Genomic DNA, 19452 nt, shown 5'->3' on the forward strand with positions numbered 1-19452 from the left:
GAATTCCCTTCCAGAGACGAGAGTAATGTTTGAAATGAAGGAGACGTATTCTCCATGAACAGCCACTTTTTAATAATCACATTGGGCATACTTCATTTGAAAAATTTTCAGCTTTAAATTTATTTGCATAAATGCACTTCAGAGGATTTGTTAAATTATTTTCTAACTTCAAACAACCGTAAATAGCAAAATGTGACTGAAATACCCCAGTTTATTTGAATATGATGTGAATATATTGGCCACTGTCACTCAGTTTGCCCAGGGGGGGAATGGCTGGCACCCACAGGTACTGAATTCTTGGACATCGCAGCTCAAAAACTTCCTGCAAAAACTATTGAATTCAGTTCAAACTTAAAATCAGCAGTCTCACTTTAATACAAAGTTTTAAAAAATAAACTAATGGTAGAAGCAGAAAACATCCACACAAAGTTAAACCATTTGCAAAGTTTGCAATAAATGCTTTGCACCAAAAATTTGTGGAGACCTTGAAATTGCTGCTGTTAATTTTTTTTAAAAAAAGCACAGAATATCCCTTAAGTTTTTGTGAGTGAGCGCTGTACAAAAACAGGCATAGTTTGGAACTTTAATGAACATTCGAATATGAATTTACGAACACGTGCTCAATACTTGTGAGGTTTGGAAATGTAAGGAACGTGCACCCCACAACCTCCTCAAAAAATAATATTGGCCAGGATTTTACAGCCCCTCCTGCCTAGCGGGATATTACAGTCCCGCCGAGCTGAATGGAGATTTAAATGGCTCGCGCATCCACCAGGGGAAGACACACTGCGGCAGGACTGTAAAATCCTGGCCATTGTACTATTGATCACAGAGCAACAGTCAAGGCAAAACCAGGGCCTTGTTGTTGCCATTCACCTCTCCACTTGCAGTTCCAACACACCTGTTTCTTCACAGCCTCCTCTTGCTGTTCTACAATTGCATAGCCGGAGATACATGCTTTGCTGTAACTAGTGGCTCCACCTAGCAGCAAGGCTCTAAATTGGGGGAAAAAATATCCAATGAAAGAAGTCAACTTTTGAATGTGGTCTGAATTAACGGGACTCTTGTTGGGAGTTAAATAGACCACTGCCAGAACCATCTGGCCATCTCGAAAAGTTCCTGAATTTTGCAGGTTGTTCCACGTCTTTGCCCTCCCAGCTGCTGCCAAGTACGTTGCCGTGGTCAAAATAAATTACACTCCAGCCCAAAGATTAATCACCTGCTTTTAAGTTGGTTGGGGGGGTTGGTGGGTTGGGAGTGGGAGGGTAGTGGGGAGCACGATATAATAATTTAGAATGTTAAAGGGGTACTTAATAATGCACCAAATCCTTGCTAACCTGCTGGATTCGTCACATAACGGCACTTGATTTGTCAGCCTAAGTTGTCTTCCTGTCAGGCATACCTTACAAAAACCATACTTTAGGAGTGAGTTGATTTCATAAAACACACACAATGAGTTCACATCTTGTGGAACACTCCAGCAAGAATACCACACTCACCTGTCTGTTGCTGCAGTATGATGGAAGCAAACTGTTCATGTCTTTGTGAAACCTAATAACATGTGCCGTTTCGATGACTTTGGTAGAAAGCTGCATTAGAAATGTAAGTGTGTACAATGTACAACAGCCTTGCTCTTCCAACAATGTTATTTGGCTAATAGCTTATTCTTGAAATTTGACTATGTATTTTATTTTTGATGAGAAAGTATTCTACTTGGGGGTGGACTTGATAACATTGAATGTTTGTCTTTGGTTCCTTACAGCTTATTCCAGAATTTACAAATCCAGATGAGCTTCTGTCCTACCTTGGCCCTCCTGACCTGCCCAGCAATAGCAATGATGACCTCCTCTCACTCTTTGAGACCAACTGAAAGCCCGTCCCTTCACACATCCTCACCTTGTAGCCGCACAAGAAGTCAAAACACCCTATTCTGCAAGAGCTCATACACTAGATGAAATGATGCACTCCAGGCTCCTCTTCCTTCCAAGTTGGTCGTCTTGCACACTTGCATTGACTGAAAGCAATGTGGGCGGTGGGGGAGGAAGCTTGTTAGGTGGTGCTGCAGCTTCACTGGAAATAATCATTTATGATCGTTTTTTTTAAAAAAAAAGAAAAACCATGTAGCTTTATCCAATTGATTTTTGCGAATAAATAGGAAGAATTCCATTGTGTAAAGAGTCCAGGCGCTAAATTTGAGAAAACAACAATGAAAGGCGGGAGGGATTGTTTTTGTAGGCCGGTCCCCATCACGCCCTTCTCCACCTTCCCATTCCCCCATCTCCAATCCAATATACTAGAAGCAGCTCCTTCATTCAGCAGCTCCAATGAGAATAGCAGAAGATGGACTAAGAGGAGGGACGGACATAAGAAATTATTTAGGTCAGAATGCAACTAGAAAGCACAACAATGCTGACCTGAATGTCAAATTACGAATACATGTAGAAAAACAGTGGAAGGGAAGTTATTGCCTCTGTACCTGAAGAAACGTCTTCTCTTGCTGTCCATTTTGGTACTTGTACAGAGATTTTTCCTGTTTGTTCTTTTCTTTTCATTTTGCAATGTAAGGGACTGTTGGGCAGCCTGCAAGTCAAATGCAAATATATCCATTCCTTGCAGTGTTTTATTGCAAAGCACAGGTGACTCACTGGCATTGTTGTGCCAAATCTGCATTCTATCCATACCGGGAGAATCATTAAAAGATCTCGATGTTTGCGGCTCGGTCTCAAAAGAAAAGTGTCAGTCTTACAATAACGAGCAGCAGAGGCAGCAAATATTGGACAACTTGTTGGAGCACACAGGTTTGTGAGCTGGGTAAGGCCCACCGCCGGAAAAGTTGCGAACCCTAACAGTCAGTGGCAGAAGACATCTGCAACATTTTCCTGGTTTGTGTTTTCCTTTACAGACTGTTACACATCCTGGGAGCCACAACCATTGTCTTGCACCAGTGATGCTTTCTCCTTTTACCACACTGACACCTCATGAGCACCACACCTCTTCAGCCCTCATTTTATGCTGATATACCTTTCTCGAACTGTGATGTTCAATAATTTTATGACAGGATGAGGGAAGAAGATGCCTGCATGTGTGCACAACAACTACCCTGCACCTGCGCAGTCCAAAAACAGATTGACCGTGTACTGGTTAATAAACCCACCATTGAACTGAACACACTGCGCCTCCCAAAAAGCCTGTACAATTTTAATCTGCGACACTACCTGTGCTACACAATTGCAATTGCCAGAGGGATTTGTTGTGTTTCCAGTTAGTTTTTATTACCTTGTTTTTTTATTATTATTATTATTAAGCTGATCCCTTTTCCTTTTCAATGTGCAACAAAATGATTTGAACCAAGCTTGCCACTGGAAGTTTGGACAATGCTTTCATCACCAAAGTCACTTGTTTATTTTCTCTACATTTTGCTCCTCCTAGAAGACAAAATCTGATCCATCACTGCTGTATGTGCATAGTTATGTATGCTAGTTACCAGTACTCAGCTGTAGATATTAAAATGAATGGCTATTTGCCTTTGCTAGTAGCAGTATTGAATCTGTAATCGTCATGTAGAAAGTTGCCAAGTAATTGAATACATTTGAGGTTCTTTTACCCTGTCTCTCAAGTTAAAGGCGATGTTCAGTATGCAAATTGATTATTTTAAAATGCTATTGTAAATACCTTTGTGAATATTTTAGTAACGTCTTTGATAATATTCAACATTTTCCATGATCAGATTGGTTGTCTTTTTCTGTGGTTTTTAAATTGTGGGCCCGCTTTCAAAGAGGATTCCTCTGCAGAGTAGAGGAGCATTCTCCACCCTGACCCAAAAACTAAACCCATAAAAATTACAAATAAGAGTGTTCCCCTCCTTTTCCAAGCCTCTAGACTCTCGTGTGTGTGTGTGTGTGTGTGTGTGTGTGTGTGCGCGCGCTCTCCATTAAGTGGGAGAGAGAACACAAGCCACGAGTACAGGACAGTTCATTTCTGTTAAGTGAATAATATATTTCATTTGCTGGGAATATTAGCAATTTAATTACAAGTTTTGACACTCGGTTCTTAGAATCCTTTTCATTGTAAGGGAAGTTTCTAAATGCAACCTCTTCTTCAGTGGTTGTTTTTAAACGTTAAACAAATTTGACAGGACGTGAGCTGTAAACATTGTTTAATGTGTATAATTAAAAAGTACACACTTGGCAGGAATTTATAACTGCAAAGTTTGTTAAATGGGCAAGGATCACAGATAGAGGAGAGGAAGGGGGTTATTGTTTTAGGATTTTCACTTAACAGAAATATCATATAAATGGATTTGAGTATATGTTATCTGGACAGGGATGTTGGATAGTTCCTGGAATGTTCGATTACAAAATGTTGACCTGTGTCACATTCTTCTGATTTGGGACCTCTGTGTAATTTGCACCTATATTGAAGCAACATGAGCTTAGAGGGTGGCACACATCACCAAACAATTAGCTGTAAGTGTGAATTGACACTGAGAGGATCACCAGCTTTGGGGTTGAGTTGACCTGGAGGCAAATGGTAATTTTCTGCTCCCGTTCTCTAGTCCTGGCTTCTGCTTGTGTGGATAGAATGAGGCTAATTTCTGTAACCCCGTTTTTAGTTTCTTCCCATTTTAAGAGCAGCCGGTCCCTTGGTCTGGCAAGGTACTGGTTCATAACTGGGAACTTGTTTGTTTGAAACAGCTGCGACAAAACACATAGGATAAGTGAAGAGTATCCAATGACAAACAATGCACTGCCAATGTATTTTTCCCGAAAAAAAAATGTTCTAACATGTTATAATGTTATTTTAAAACAAAAGAAAATTGCTGGTGGGTGAGCACCGGCATGTTCGGTGTTGATTTTTTTCTAAGAGCTGTTTCACACGTCCAGTTCCCATGTTTTTATGACAGTCACTGTGGAACCCTGGCTGGGAAGGAACCTCGGTGATCTTTGAATCCCTGCCCAGACTTCTGTAAGGACAAAGCAGATACCATCGTCTAAGGCAGGGACTAAGGGACATGTGTACATATGTAAATGACAAAGGGAGACATGTTCAATGTAAAGAGAAGTGTGTTCATTTTCCAGAAATGTGCATTGTCTCAACAAGCTTGCAATCCATCAGAAGTGACTGTGTGGAAAATGAATACTGTTTGTTATCTTTCGTGAAGTTTCAGCATTCATTCACTCTGTAATATACTCTGATCCTTCAAAAGAAACCTTTGTTTTACCTACGTGTAATATTTAGCTTCAGTGTATTATCTAGTAGATCACCTGCATATTTTTAAGGTGCTACAAAATTAATGAAGAAAATGAGGGGTTAAAAAAAGATTGTAACCAAATTCATAGTTTGTACAATTTTTGATATCATGATCATTCAAGAATTCAAAAAGGGTACAGTCTCTGTGTCACATGCAGAAATGGCCATTGTTTTTTTTTCTGTTTGTACATTGTATGTACAATGCAATCATTTCATACTTTAAACTGGTCAGAAAACTAATTGTGATTTTTAGTCTTGCAAACTGTATGTAGTTAGATGATGTGACAACCTAATATTTATCTAATAAATATGTATTCAGATGAAACTGTGTGCAGCTTTTTAATTTTAATTAACTAGAGAGTGTAATGAAGTTTTGAAGTGAATGCTTTAATTGCCAAAAATGAAATTCACGTATACTCTTTCCTACATGAAAACAAGCAGGAGAAAAGTTACTCTGTGGTATCAAACAAGGTTTTTTCACTCCTGGAACCTGTGTTAGAATCTAGTCTGGTTTAATGGAATGAAGGCCTCCTCTCTCCAGCTGGAAGGAGAGTCTCTTTTCTGGCAGGTGTAAGGGTGCTAATTTCCCATGGTAGGATGACAGCATTATGATGACCATAATCCAGCATAAATTGGCACTGAATTGTTAATCTTACTTAAAGAAGAAATCAGAAGTTGGGATAGCTGGGGCAGTGGATGGAATGCCACAGTGGACAAGTTGGGAGTGTAGTGCCAAGTGAGACTGAGACTGTTGGGTGCAAAGGGTAAAGGAATGTTCAGTTTGCCAACAATTGTAATCCCTCAATTTGTGAAGCTCAAATTCACTTCCTTAGATAAAAGGTAAAGAGGGAATCCAACAAAATGGTAAACAAAGACCGGCAGAAATTTTTAGAAAGAGAAATTCAGATTGTAGGGTCGTAATGTTTGAGGACTCCAATGATGAATGGCTGCAGATGGGAGGAAAAGACATACCGTGAACAAAATTCAGACACTAAACTTTTAGTGTGAATGCACCATCAAAAAGTGCCCTTTCAGGCCCCTCATTCCACATTGATATGGTGTCCAAAGAACACCTGCAGCTTCTACTTATCAACCGATGTGGATAAAAATCACTGAGTCTGGAGTGAGCTGAAAGTAGGAGCTTTTTATGACAAGCATGCAGGGGAGAGCTCCAGCGTACCAAAACCGCTCAAAGAATCTTTATTACAACAGGTTACTTATTCAATAGTTTCAGAAAGAACAGACATAATTGTTTACACCCCATGCCTGGTCGCGTAAGTCATCTTTATCCTTCACGATATCAGTTCCCCCTTTGCTTAAGCACATATAGCAAAACACATATAGGGAAATGGCCAAGATGTGTAGGCTATGGGTGATGGTGGAAAAAAACAGCAAGAGGCAATATCTTCCATAGCTTAGCTCATAATGATCATATTAACCCTTTATTTCCCATATCATTAACCTTTCAAGTTCTGTTCAAAGACTGTCATCAGGTCAATTGTCACAAATTAGTCCTGGACAGAAAGGCAATTACAATTGACCCATCCACAAAATCCCCACACTCCCTCTATTTCAGTATCAGATCACTTATTAAATTACTCCAGACCCATTTACAAGCTACAGCTCAAAGAGTTGTTGGTCTTCAACCAGGTGAGTTCAAAAATGTCCAAATTGTAAAGCCCAGTAAAGGTTGGTGTTAGAACTGGGTGTTGCTGGTATATTTACTACTTAAGTGGGTTTTGACAGCTTTGAGGGTTGGTCACGTGCAGTACAGAATAAGAAAAGCTGCCTGATTGAAGGTTACTTGATGTGTGCCAACATTCGCTTCTGGACTGTTCAGCCTCTCAACTCTTAATTCGCTTACGATTTTTCTTCTGGACTTAACACAGTAAAGGTCTTAAACTGCCAAGGATTGAAGATGCTGATTTGAAGCTGAAAAGATGTTCATTTATTTTTCACCTGGTTTTCAGAATATAGTCAAAGAAGAAATTGGGATTAGTGTAGATGGCTTCATTGTGGAATTATCAGTTGTAGAATTCTCAAGTCACACACCATCCTGACTTCGGACTATATTGTTGTTCCTTCACTATCACTGGGTTGGAAACCTGGAGCTTTTCTTCCCTAACAGCACTTTGGGTGTAACTGTACCGCATGTTCTACACGGGTTCATGAAGGTGGGGCTCCCCACCATCTCAACAGCAATTAGGGATGGGCAATGAATGCGACACCCACATCAGAAAACCTAATTTTAAAAATGTGCCTTGTGGCCTTTTCTCTTTTGAAATATGTGATTTGATGATTCTTCTCAAATGATTCCATAATTTTTCTGTGCATTCTTGGCTGAGAGCCCAGACATCCATTAGACTACTGAAACAGCTGCACCCAAGGGAAACATTACTTGATTGACAGCTTTCAGTCTCATATCTATTTCTCCATTATTGGTGTTTATTTAGACAAGATAAAGAGGTGTCAATTGCTGCTATTTCTGCTATTGATACTTTAAATGACTGGTTGATTCTATCAGGCTGTCATAAATGGAGTTTTCGTACAAAAGTTATGAATTAATAACTTTTTAAAGCTTTTTCACATATGACATCGTTACTATGGGCTTCATTCGTTCTGTATAGAGTGTATACTGGGTAAATTGGCAGTGAAGTGCCATAGGTTGGCATGGAGTGTATGAGGGCCCATTGGCATAGGTGGAGAAGCATACGTTGTCATGGAGAGCATGAGCCAATGGGGATGGATGGAGGGGTATAGGCTGGCATGAGGAGCCATTGGGGTGGGTGGAGGGACATTAGTTGGCATGAAGAGTATGAGGAGCCTTTCTGGTTGGGTGGATGGCATGAGTTAGCATGGGGAGTGTATGGGGTGCGGGAGGGGGTGGGGTTGAGTGCTGAAGGCTGTTTTCTGTTTCATTGTTTTTATTGTGATTGGGCTGAAGTTCCAGAGTAAGGATACAGGCCTTTTAAACAGCCGACCTCCAAACCTGGCAGCCCCAGTACCTGCCTCCAAAATCTTACCATACTCCAGTTAGCACCATGCCACTCCCAGCCACCCAATTCCCCAGGACGAACCAGGTACTTTCTCCTGAGACGGGTGCACATGGCAATTGCGAGTGATGGTCAGTGCAAGGAAGTCTCAGGCTGGACCTTTTTGGTTGCTAATCTAAGTTAAATACTCCCTACTGCCCACATGGGAGAATTTAAACTGTATGAAACATGTGACATGTAAACTGATGTAACATATAGCTATATGTATTATAGTGTAAACTAGTGTTTACATTCTCATTCTTGTTTTCAATTTCCTCCATGGTCTCACCCCATCCTAGTTTTGTAAGCCGCCCCCCCCCCCCCCCGCCCTAAACAACAACTTGCATTGATATTGCGCTTTCCCTGTACTAAAATGGACTTTACAGAAATTAATCAAAGGCATATAAGGGGATATTAGGGCAAGTGACCAAATCCTGGGCAAAGGAACACGTTTTAAGGAGCGTATTAATGGTGAAAAGAAAGGACGAGGTTTAGGGAGGGAATTCCAGAGTTTAGGGCCTTGACAACTAACGGCATGGCCACCAGTGGTAGAGGATTGGAAATTGGTGATGCTCAAGGGACCAGAAATGGAGAATTGCAGAAGACTGGTGCAGACGTTGCCACAGAAGGCTGTGGAGGCCAGATCAATGAGTGTATTTAAGACCGAGATAGATAGATTCTTAATTAGTAACGGGATCAAAGGGTACGGGGAGAAGGCGGGAGAAAGGGGTTGAGAAACTTATCAGCCATGATTGAATGGCGGAGCAGACTCGATGGGCCGATTGGCCTAATTTCTGCTCCTATGTCTTATGGTCTTATGGACTGCAGAGATAGGGCGGTCCGTTGGAGAATTGAAAAACAAGGATGATAATTTAAAAGTGAAGAATTGCTTAGTTGCAAGCCAGTGTTAATCCGTGAGCACAGTAGGATTGTTGTACAGGACTAGGATATGGGCAGCAGAGTTTTGGATGACCCTAAGTTTATGGGGGTGGGGAAAGGGGGAATGATGTAGAATGTTGGAGGTTGACCAGGAGAACATTGAAATAGTCAAATCTAGAGGCAGCAGATGGAGGGAGGCAGGGGTTGATTTGTGCAATGTTACAGAGCTGACATAGATGGTCTCAGTATAGATGTGTTGTCAAAAGTTCACCTTGGGGGTCAAGTATGACACCAAGGTTGCAAACAGTCTGGTTCAGGTTGGCCAGTTGCCACGGAGAAGGATGGAGTTGGGGGCTAGGGAATGGAGTTTTTGGTGGGAACCAAAGACAATGGTTTCTGTGTTCCCAAATTTTTGTTGGAGTAAATTTCTGCTCGTCCACCACTGGATGTCAGAAAAGCAGTTTGTAGAAAGTTGGAGGGATTGAGAAAGTTGGTGGAGATGTTTCTACTTCTCTTTAGCTCTGAAGAGGTTATACAGACTTGAAACGTTAACTCTGTTTTTCTCTCCACAGATGCTGCCAGACCTGCTGAGTTGTTCCAGCATTTTCTGTTTTTATTTCAGGTTTCCAGCATCTGCAGCATTTTGCTTTTATATTAGAGCTCTGTTTAGTCAATGTACATGAGGAAACTGTGATATTTCTACACTGCTGCCATTCTGGCTTCTTTTGCAACACACGTTTTAACCACTCCACCATTGGCACCATGTGCTTAAGTCCAACATTTGAAATTCCCTCCATAAAACTCTCCATATCTACCTCTCCCCCACCCCCATCTCCACGTACCCTCTTTAAAATGTTCCTTATACCCAAAATCTTCAATCAAGTTTTTGATCCTAGATGACTCAATTTCCGATATGTCTCCTGTGAAGTTCCTTTTTACTACTTCAAGGTGCCATATTAATCAAAGTTGTTGTTGGTAATGTAAAATATCACGTATAAGCTGTGTATAAAATACATGATTTGTAAAGTGATGCCTGAGACATGAGTGAAAAAGACAAGATTGAGGTGTTTTCAACTAAGGCAAAAGTGTTGAGTGGATGATTCATCTCTGCATTCACCTGGTGCCCCTGCCATCACAGATATCAGCTTTCAACCAATTTGATTAATTGCACATGATATCAGGAGAAGACTGAACACAAAGGCAATAATAAAAGGTTTGGCTCCTGACAACATCCAGTTGTAGTGCTGAAGGCGTGCTCAAGGACTAGATGAATCTCTAGTCAAATTGCTCCAGTACAGTTGCAACATTGGCATCTTTCCGACAATGTGGAAAATTGCCCAGGTATTTCCTGTACAAAAAAGTAGGACTAATCCAAGCTGGGCGATTACGTCCATTCAGCCATCTCTGTCATCAGGTAAGTGATGGAACAGTGCTACTAACCGGCAGATATTCACCAATATCTTGATCCAATGCTCAGTTTCTTTTCTGTCTGGACTCTTCAGCTCCAGACCTCATCACTGCTTAGGTCCAACAAGGATACAAGCTGAATTCCAGAGATAAAGTAGGAGTTTCAGGCTACCCTTGATAGTATATGATTGAGTGTGGTACGAAGGATGCTGAAATCTGAAATAAAAATTAAATGAACAGAGATCAGGGAATTGGTCTTTAGTGGCTGGACTCCTATCTAACTCAATGATTGTGGCTTTTGGAGGATACTCATTCCAGCTGCAAGATATCACTGCAGAATTTGCTCGGGTCAGTGTCCTGTGATGAACTGTTTTAGACTACTTAATCAATGACCATCCCTCCAATATAACGTAGGATTTGGTGATGTTTGCTGATTGCATTGTGTTCAATTCCACTTTGCAATTCCTTGGATAATGAAGCAGTCCATACCTGCATGTAGCAAAACCTGGTCAACACGCAGCTTGGACTGATAATTGGCAAGTAATATTCACTGCATTCAAGTGCCAGATAATGACTATCTCCAGTTAAGGGAGTGCCAAACCATCTACCCTCATCATTCATTGACTTTACCATCTTTCAATTTTCCACCATCAAAATTCTGGCCGTCACCATTGACCTGATACTTTTTTCTAATTCTTTTATGGAATGTGGGTGTCATTGGCAAGGCCGGCATGTGTTGCCCATCCCTAATTGCCCTTGAACTGAATGGCTGCTAGGCCATTGCAAAGGGCAGTTAGGGTCAACCAAATTGCTGTGGGTCTGGAGTCACTTGTAGGCCAGACCAGGTAAAGATGGTAGATTTCCTTCCCTAAAGGACATTAATGAACCAGATGGGTTTTTACAACAATCTGTGGTAGTCTCATGGTCGCCATTACTGAGACTAGCTTTATACTCCAGATTTATGAGTTGAATTTAGGTCCCTCAACAGCAGTTGGTGGAATTTAACAGGACAAGCCACCTGAATGTTGTTGCTACTGTTGTATTTGTATGATGACATAAAGGCACCAATTACTCAAAAGGGATTGGGTAAACATGTTATGGGATCATTTATTTAGATTAGGCACATGGGAACATATATACATGGATATAAAGCTTGAAGAGACCAGCAGCAGTGCTGACCTGTGTGCTCTGCTCAAAACTAAGTGAAGTGAAACTAAAACTGGATCATATGACACACTTCCCTTCTAGTGATGTCATGCAGCTATCTCTTATTAGCATATTACTGCAGCCACTGTTTATGTCTTTCCACAAGTGCGGATGGGGTTTATACTGAAGCCCCAATGACAGATGTTGGCTGCACAGGGGTCCTGGCCTGCCCTCAGCCTGTTCAGCAAGGACCACTCTCACTGTGGTAGTTCAAAGTCTGCCATTCGACAGATGGGGTTTCTCACAAGGAACTGGTTAGTGACTTCCTGTGTTTCCCATTCCTTGATCCAGAGGATGTCTGCTGGTAGATCTTGCTCAGGAAGGGTGCTCCATATGAGGCGCTGAGATGGAAGGCGGGCAGTAGGTGGGTTGAACAGGTCATCTTGGAGTGGTAAGTGAGGTGCAGCATCAATGGTTCCAACCAGCTTGTGGCTTTTCATCAGCTGGTGGATGTGTGGCAGAGTAATGTTTGCAAGCACAGGAATCCAGGAGAGGGGTGTTGAGCAAGAAGTTCCAGTTAAGACGCACCTTGTTACATTCAACTGAGTGTCAAACAGATGTGTGCGATGACCTTTGCCAGACAGGTGTGCAGTACTCTGCTGCAGACTGACAGTCCTCTGCTGCGGAGTATGACAGTCAACTTACCTAGCGTTTGGCAAATGTGATTTATAGTTGGAAATACTCAGCAGGGTTAGTCGCATCTGTGGAAAGAGAAACAGAGTTAAATTGATTCACAAATGAATCTTGAAGAAAGTATTTCCAGCATTTTCTCTTTTTATTTCAGATTTCCAGCACCCACAGTATTTTGCTTTTATTATAAAGTATTTTATTTTACCAGCCAAGGACAATTATAAATCAGATTTCCAAAACACTAGGTAAAAAGACTGTCACTGAAGAAGAATCAAAGTGGAAACAAAAACAAAAACAGAATTACCTGGAAAACTCAGCCGGTCTGGCAGCATCGGCGGAGAAGAAAAGAGTTGACGTTTCGAGTCCTCATGACCCTTCGGCAGAACTTGAGTTCTGCTGAAGGGTCATGAGGACTCGAAACGTCAACTCTTTTCTTCTCCGCCGATGCTGCCAGACCTGCTGAGTTTTTCCAGGTAATTCTGTTTTTGTTTTTGTTTTGGATTTCCAGCATCCGCAGTTTTTTTGTTTTTGTAAGAATCAAACTGGACTTGAAGCATTAATTCTGGCCGGAATTTTCTGACCCTGTTGGAGTCAGGTCCCATAGCGGGCAGTGGGGGGGGTTGGGGGGAGCTATATGGCAAGAAGGCCAACAATTGGTTTTACGCCATTGTGAAAGCAGTTTGCAATCGTCCATTCCACCCACCAATGGTGGGAGGCGTTTCCTGCTGCCACACGTTGGGAATGTTGTTTTAATACATTTGTATCTAATTAGAAGCCCCGTTTGCCAGAATCACACCCCACTTCAAATTTACCGCCCATGTCGGTGTGACTTCAAAATGGCGCGCTTCACAACTGCTTTTAAAAGGTGTGCACCTGGCGACCTGAACTTCCAGGGGGACTCGGAGGTGAGTGCACACAACCTTGCGCAGCACTTGCGAGAATTGCCATAGGACATCAAGGAAGAGGTGCCGCGCATTCGCGGGGTTCATAGGCAAGTCACTTTCTCTTGGCTGGCTTCCAATGCAGTGCCAGATCAAAGGCTCCAATGTAGGTCAGGAGGTGGCGGGGGGCGGGGGGGGTGGGTGTGGGGGTGGTGGTTGCAGGTGGGGTTCAAGGCAGCACAGACTGAGGGAAACACTCAAGCACGTGCTGGGGGGGAGGGGCATGGGCGTGAGTGTGAGGGAAGCAGCCACGCACTTGGAAATGTTTGTCAAAAATGAGCATTCTCCTGCAGCTGAGATTGTTCAGCTGCAGCTCCATTGGCTGTTCTGATCCCCAGCTGAGGTTACCACTGGACAAGCCTGATCCCAAAGTGGAACCCAGCTTGATAGATCCTAACTTGTTTTTGTTTGTTTAGATACATGGAGAATGGCTACTGAACAGAGTCACCAGAGTCAGCTAATGAACTTTTAACAAAAGCATAAAACAAAATGAGAATAGATGAACTATATTATACTATTCCTTCACTCACAACTATACCTTTACAGATATATACAGATTCGTAATGATAACACAAGTTACAAAAGCTATCTTATATTCTCGTGTTCACAGTAAGTATAGTCCATGTAAAACAATTGGCAACCTGTGGTCAGACACATCACACTATGAAACCAAGTGACAGACGCCACCTCATACATGGATCTCTCCACAACTCTGCACCACCAACCCCACCCCACCCACCCCGATGCTTGTTACGATGCTGGTTGAGCCAACCAGTCTCACTGAACTCTGACTTTCACATGACTGTTTCCAATCTCCATTTTCCAAGAACTCACTTTGGAATTTTCTCCCAAACTGATGCTTTCTCTCAGACGCCTTCCGCAAGGGTTCACCGCCAGGGTTTCAAACTCTCTTTCTGATGTCCCTCTTCCCTGGGTCACCACACACTCTCTCACTAACTCAGCTGTCAACTGTATACCGCTGCTTCACATGCCCAAACCAAAGAGTTACAGACCTTCAGTTGCCTCTTTGGACCTTCTGACTTTTCATGAGCCTTTATATCGCTTTGACTCTGTTTCCTGCAGCTTGGAGTTTTAAGCTGCAAGTTTGGAGCCTTTCTCCACCACTCAATCTTAATTTCATTTAACAGGACCTTTTCCAGGTTCCTGTCTTTCCTTTGATTAGGTCTGCTTGGGACTTTCTCCTGTTCCACTCCCCTGGATTTGGGGACTTTCATCTTTAGCTTGGGACTTGCTATCTGTCCCTTTTGCTCCAGTCTCTCTCTGACAGCTATTTTCAACCAACTTTAGTGTGGGACCAGCTATCAGCCCCTTTTAGGTTGCTTCTATTTGGCAGCTATCTTCAAAACCAACTGAGCCCAAACTGCTTCCAAATTAAACTGCTGTTTCTAGTTTCTTCTGTGCGTGTCTGTGGGAGGGGCCTGCCTCTCTGGACTCCTGTTGCTAGGCAACAGCCCAGATTTTTCTACTGTGTTTGCTTAACTTCCCCAACAGTCGTAAACACTCATTAAAAATGCAGGTACCTTTTAAAGTGAAACTAAAACTCAACTGGACCTTTTCTTAAAACACAGATACAGAAATACAAATCAAACTTAAACATTAAAGCTAAAACTCATTCCTAACACCCACAATTACCAATAGAACTAAATTAAACTATCTCTATTTCATAACATTGATATGCTTGGAGTTGGGCCTCTGAAGCTTTTCTGTCCACTCAAGCATTGCAAAATCGTGAAAGTGCCACCAAGTGCTCCACAACTTTTAACCCCTCAGGCGCAGACTGCAAATTAACATGTGTTTTAGGGGACAGCAGAGCAATTGGCTGACTGGGCAAGTTGTGGAATCCCCTTGTGAAAGGTAGCCATGGTGCAGTTGCTGGTGGAGGTGCTCACAGCCCCTTGCAATGTCTTTATTGAGATTTGGACCAATATCCATTATGCTTCAAGCTAATAGTGCAGCTTTGCAGTGCAGGTTAGGAGAATGCCTGCGCCTGAGCTGAGAGCACAGCATGCAGTCCAGTGGCTGAAGCTACTGCCAATCGATCAAGTGGTGTGAGGCGCAAGTGGGTGGGGTTCAGACAGCCAATGAGTGCACTACACACTGACCATGCAAGTGGTGACCAACATTCTCCTGCATTCATGAAAGGGCCTTCAGACATAACCAAGAGAGGGTCTTAGTACACCTATGTTAACCCACATGTCTCTTTCCTTGACCCTGCAGGAGGAGAACATCAGGATCGTGGAGCCTGGTGATTTAGCGGTATGTCTCATGGCTTACAGACAGCGGAGAAGAGGCCTTGGCAAAGGGAGGAGCACCTCCCTCAAGATGAAGGTGCTGCACAGCTTGCTGCGCACGCAGCTGAAGATCCACAGCGAGCCGTCACTTCTAGGTGCCTCGCTAGACCCAGGGTCTATAGACAGCGCTTGCCATTCCTGAAGACGACCGAGAACCAGTGTCGCCGAAGACGGCGCATGTCCAGGGAACTGGTGGGTCACATATGCCACCTGCTGCAGGATTTGGCAGCACGGGGACATGGAGGGCATCTGCTGCCAGTGACCATGATAGTGACTGTGGCACTCAATTTTTACGCCAGTGGCTCCTTCCAGGGCTCCACAGGTGACCAGTGTGGGATCTCGCAAGCCTTCAAGCACAGGGGTATCCAGGAGGTCATGAAAGCCACCTTCGCCAAGGCAAAAACTTTGTGCATTTTGTCCGAGATCAGGAAAACCAGGAAACAAGAGTGCTGGGATTTGTGCTGCCCTCAGGTTTTTGACAGATGCAGGGTGCCATCGGCTGCACTCATGTGGCACTTTGCAGCATGCAGTCCAGTGGCCGAAGCTGCTGCCAATCGGTCAAGTGGTGTGAGGCGCTAGTGCATGGCAACAAGCAGTCAACAACGTCAGCTGCAAGGACTTCCACTCGCTGAATGTTCAGCTGGTCTGCGGCCACCACAAACGTATCCTACAGGTCTACGCACGATTCCCAGGGAGCGTCCATGACTCCTACACCCTCAGCAGGACCCAGATCCCTGACATCTTCCAGGGTCCAGAGAGGCTGCAGGGCTGGCTCCTCAGGGACAGGGGCTACCCACACAGGGTGTGGCTGATGATGCCTCAGTCTGCGGCTGAGTGACGGTATAACGAGGCTCATGCCACAACCCAGACTTTGGAGCGAACGACAGGCATTTTGAAAATGAGGTTCCGGTGCCTCGCCAGGTCTGGGGGAGCACTGCAGTACAGTCCCTGGAGGGTGTAGAACATCATCGTCACTTGCTCCATACTCCACAACCTGGCGCTGCAACGGCTGTGGGGGTGGGGGGAGGACCTGGCTGAGGAGGAGAAGGAGGAGCTGTACATATCCTCCAATGAGGAGGACGTTGATGGGGATGACAATTAGGCCCTCGAAGGTGAGTTTGCCATCACAAAGGCCAGATGAGGCAGGCTCGCTCGGGAGGACCTCATAGCTGCAAGATTCATGAAGGATGATGATGTGGTGCGATGAGGACAGTCCTGACATCCTCATCTTGCATCTGTGAATGTTTGACTCCTGTGCAGCTGATGGTGGTGCACACACCCTCAGTGTTCAGGCTCATGTCATGGAGACACAGTGGAGGCCCTAATAATCACTAGATTCCAGGAGGATGATAACAACATGCAATGAGGTGACTCCATTGATATTCACGTTGTCTCTGAGAATATCTGACTCCTTTCTGGCTGAGGGCAGCTTGCTTGCGCTCTGTGATCAGGGTCATATCATGGAGACACAGCCATGAAAATTTAAATGTGCCTGATCCTTTGTTAGCATTCAGCACCTGTCCCCTTCAGGAGCACAGTATCATTGGTCACAGATGCTGAAGGGATGGGGACCAGCCCCACCTTAAAGGTGCTGAGAGCACACAGAGAGTATGAGAGAACCCTGTGCTGCCTGCCCACTACATTCTGGCAGCAATGACCAGCACCGCCGAGGTGCAGGCATCAGTAACGTGTCCAGGGAGTGTGAGGCCGGACCATCACTTTGGTCTGAAGGTTACACATTATGCGGGGAAGAGGCTCTGGACTGAGACACCTGCCTTTATCTTGTGCAGGAATCAAGGTTTCACATCTGAGTGACACAAACACTGCTCATCAGAACAAGGAGCCATAGACAAGGAGACATTCTTGGCAGTTTATTTACAATAGCGAACATTAAGTACAAGTGATTAACACCCGTGCCCAGGCCGTGCAAACTCAAAAGAGTTACATCATCCTAACCTTACTAACCCTGCTGCTATCTCTTGGTGCTCCCATGACATCCACAGCAGAGGTGGAGGCAGCCTGCTGCCTGGGATGACCTTGGTGGGCGTCCTCTCGAGAGCTGAGACCTCGAAGGCCCCAGCCTGCTTTCAGGTTTCTGCTGCATGGCAGTGGCCCCTTCCTTGGCCTGTGGAGCTGGAGCTGCTGGGGATTTGGATGGGCTGGACGCCCCCAGAATCACCTGGGTGGATGGCCCCGGGTATGCACCTGCTGATCCTCCTCACTATGGGTGGCCAAGGGCCCCTGGATGACTCCTGGACGAGAAGGGAAGTTGGAATGAGATCGAGCTGCCCTGCACCCCTCTTGCTTTGACACTGTAGGAGGCCAACAATGGCATCAACAATAGAATTCAGCGCAGCAAAGCAGGACTGATCTCCATGGCGGCCACCATCTTACCAGTGTTGATCTTGGCGCATTGGCATGCCGGCGCTACCACATCAGCTTGAAGGTGGAAGGACTCCTCGATCGTGCCTTGCAATTTGAGGACTGCAGCAGACATATCCTCCTGATGTTCCCAAGCTTGCCTTTGCAGCTTCAGCAACTGAGGTATGACCGAGTCCAGAGGTTCGCCACCTGATGTGGAATCAGCAGATTTCTGTCCTCCAGCAGCAGCCCCCCCGAGGGCCAGAAACCTGGAACGTCCCTGCCACTGCCTGCTGTGGATCAGACAGTGTGATGTGCTCACCAGATTGTGACCCCAGGGTTACTCTAGAACTAGGTCCCATCGAGGTGTGTGTCTCTGTGCTGGCGGAGGGTGTGGGTGAGCGCTGCGACGATTCTTCAATTAGGGTTCTTCTTCCGAGGTGTTTTTAGGGCTTGAGTCGAGGACCTGGCTTGTGGACCCCCTCTGCTGCTTCCCAGCTGAGCCTGCGTAAGCGAGGAGAGGTAATTAGTGCACGGCAGGGGACTGCGGAACAGGGGAACTCTCTCACAGCATGCTCGTCTGATGGATGTTGCGCTGCTGGATCCTCACTTGGTTGAGCAGCATCAACCTCACCACCAGCACAGGAACGGTCCCGGTTATCACCGGCCAGCTGGATAGCTCTGTTTTAAAAGTCTGTGAGGACCCTGATGTCGGGCATTCCTCCGCCAGTCTGTGACTTCTTCCTTTTGTAATGTGCCAGCTTTACCAGCATGAAGACAGACGGAGAGAGCGTCAGCAGGATGCCTGCCAGGCCAGATGAGAAGGACGCATGGCGTGTGTGGGTGGTGAGTGGTGCCATGGACAGAATAAGGACCCGATCCGCAGGGCAGATAAAGGTGTGTGTGAGAGAGTGAATGGCGATATCCCTTTGAACTGGCAGCGAGTGAGGGCCCTGTGGATGTGTGATAAGTTAATGAGCATGTGAGTTGAAAGTGATGAGAAGAGGGACTTACCCTGGCAGAACAGAAGAGATCATTCATCCTCTTTCGACACTGGATGGCTGTCCTCTTTTTGCAGGTTTTTGGTGCTGACCACTGCCTCCCAGGCTGGATTGGTGATCCTGCTTGCTGGTCTTTGCCCAGGGCAGGAGTAGAGGGCTTCATGGTGGGCCTCCGCTGTGTCCAGTTGGCACCTGAAGGAGGCATCACTAAACTTGGGGGCAGCGTGTTTCCTCCCTTTGGCAGCCTTGACTTTGCAGCAGTTTCTGATCCCTTAGAGAGTGCTCGCTCTGTGGAGGGGCACAATTGAAATATGGCGCCCGGATTTCTGAAGGCCTGAGGTGACAGCTGGGTGGGTGAGTCAGAGGTGTGTGGGAGCGAGTGAATGGTGATGTCCCTTGAACCGGCAGCGAGTGAGGGCCCAACAATCCGGCA

The 19452-nt window shown here is 44.8% G+C and overlaps 1 protein-coding gene across 18 annotated transcripts in view; it reads left to right on the top strand.

The window, feature by feature from the left end:
* zmiz1a (zinc finger, MIZ-type containing 1a) overlaps window positions 1-5575 on the top strand; it is a 411800-nt gene extending 406225 nt beyond the window's left edge. For all 18 annotated transcript variants that reach the window (XM_041176087.1, XM_041176086.1, XM_041176089.1 and 15 more), the window contains one exon: window positions 1763-5575. In XM_041176087.1, the coding sequence (XP_041032021.1) occupies window positions 1763-1870 (108 nt within the window). In that variant the 3' untranslated portion in view covers window positions 1871-5575. The remainder of the gene's footprint in view (window positions 1-1762) is intronic.
* The last annotated feature ends 13877 nt before the right edge of the window (window positions 5576-19452 follow it).

Source organism: Carcharodon carcharias, chromosome 28 (assembly GCF_017639515.1).
Source record: "Carcharodon carcharias isolate sCarCar2 chromosome 28, sCarCar2.pri, whole genome shotgun sequence".
Lineage (NCBI taxonomy): Eukaryota > Metazoa > Chordata > Chondrichthyes > Lamniformes > Lamnidae > Carcharodon > Carcharodon carcharias.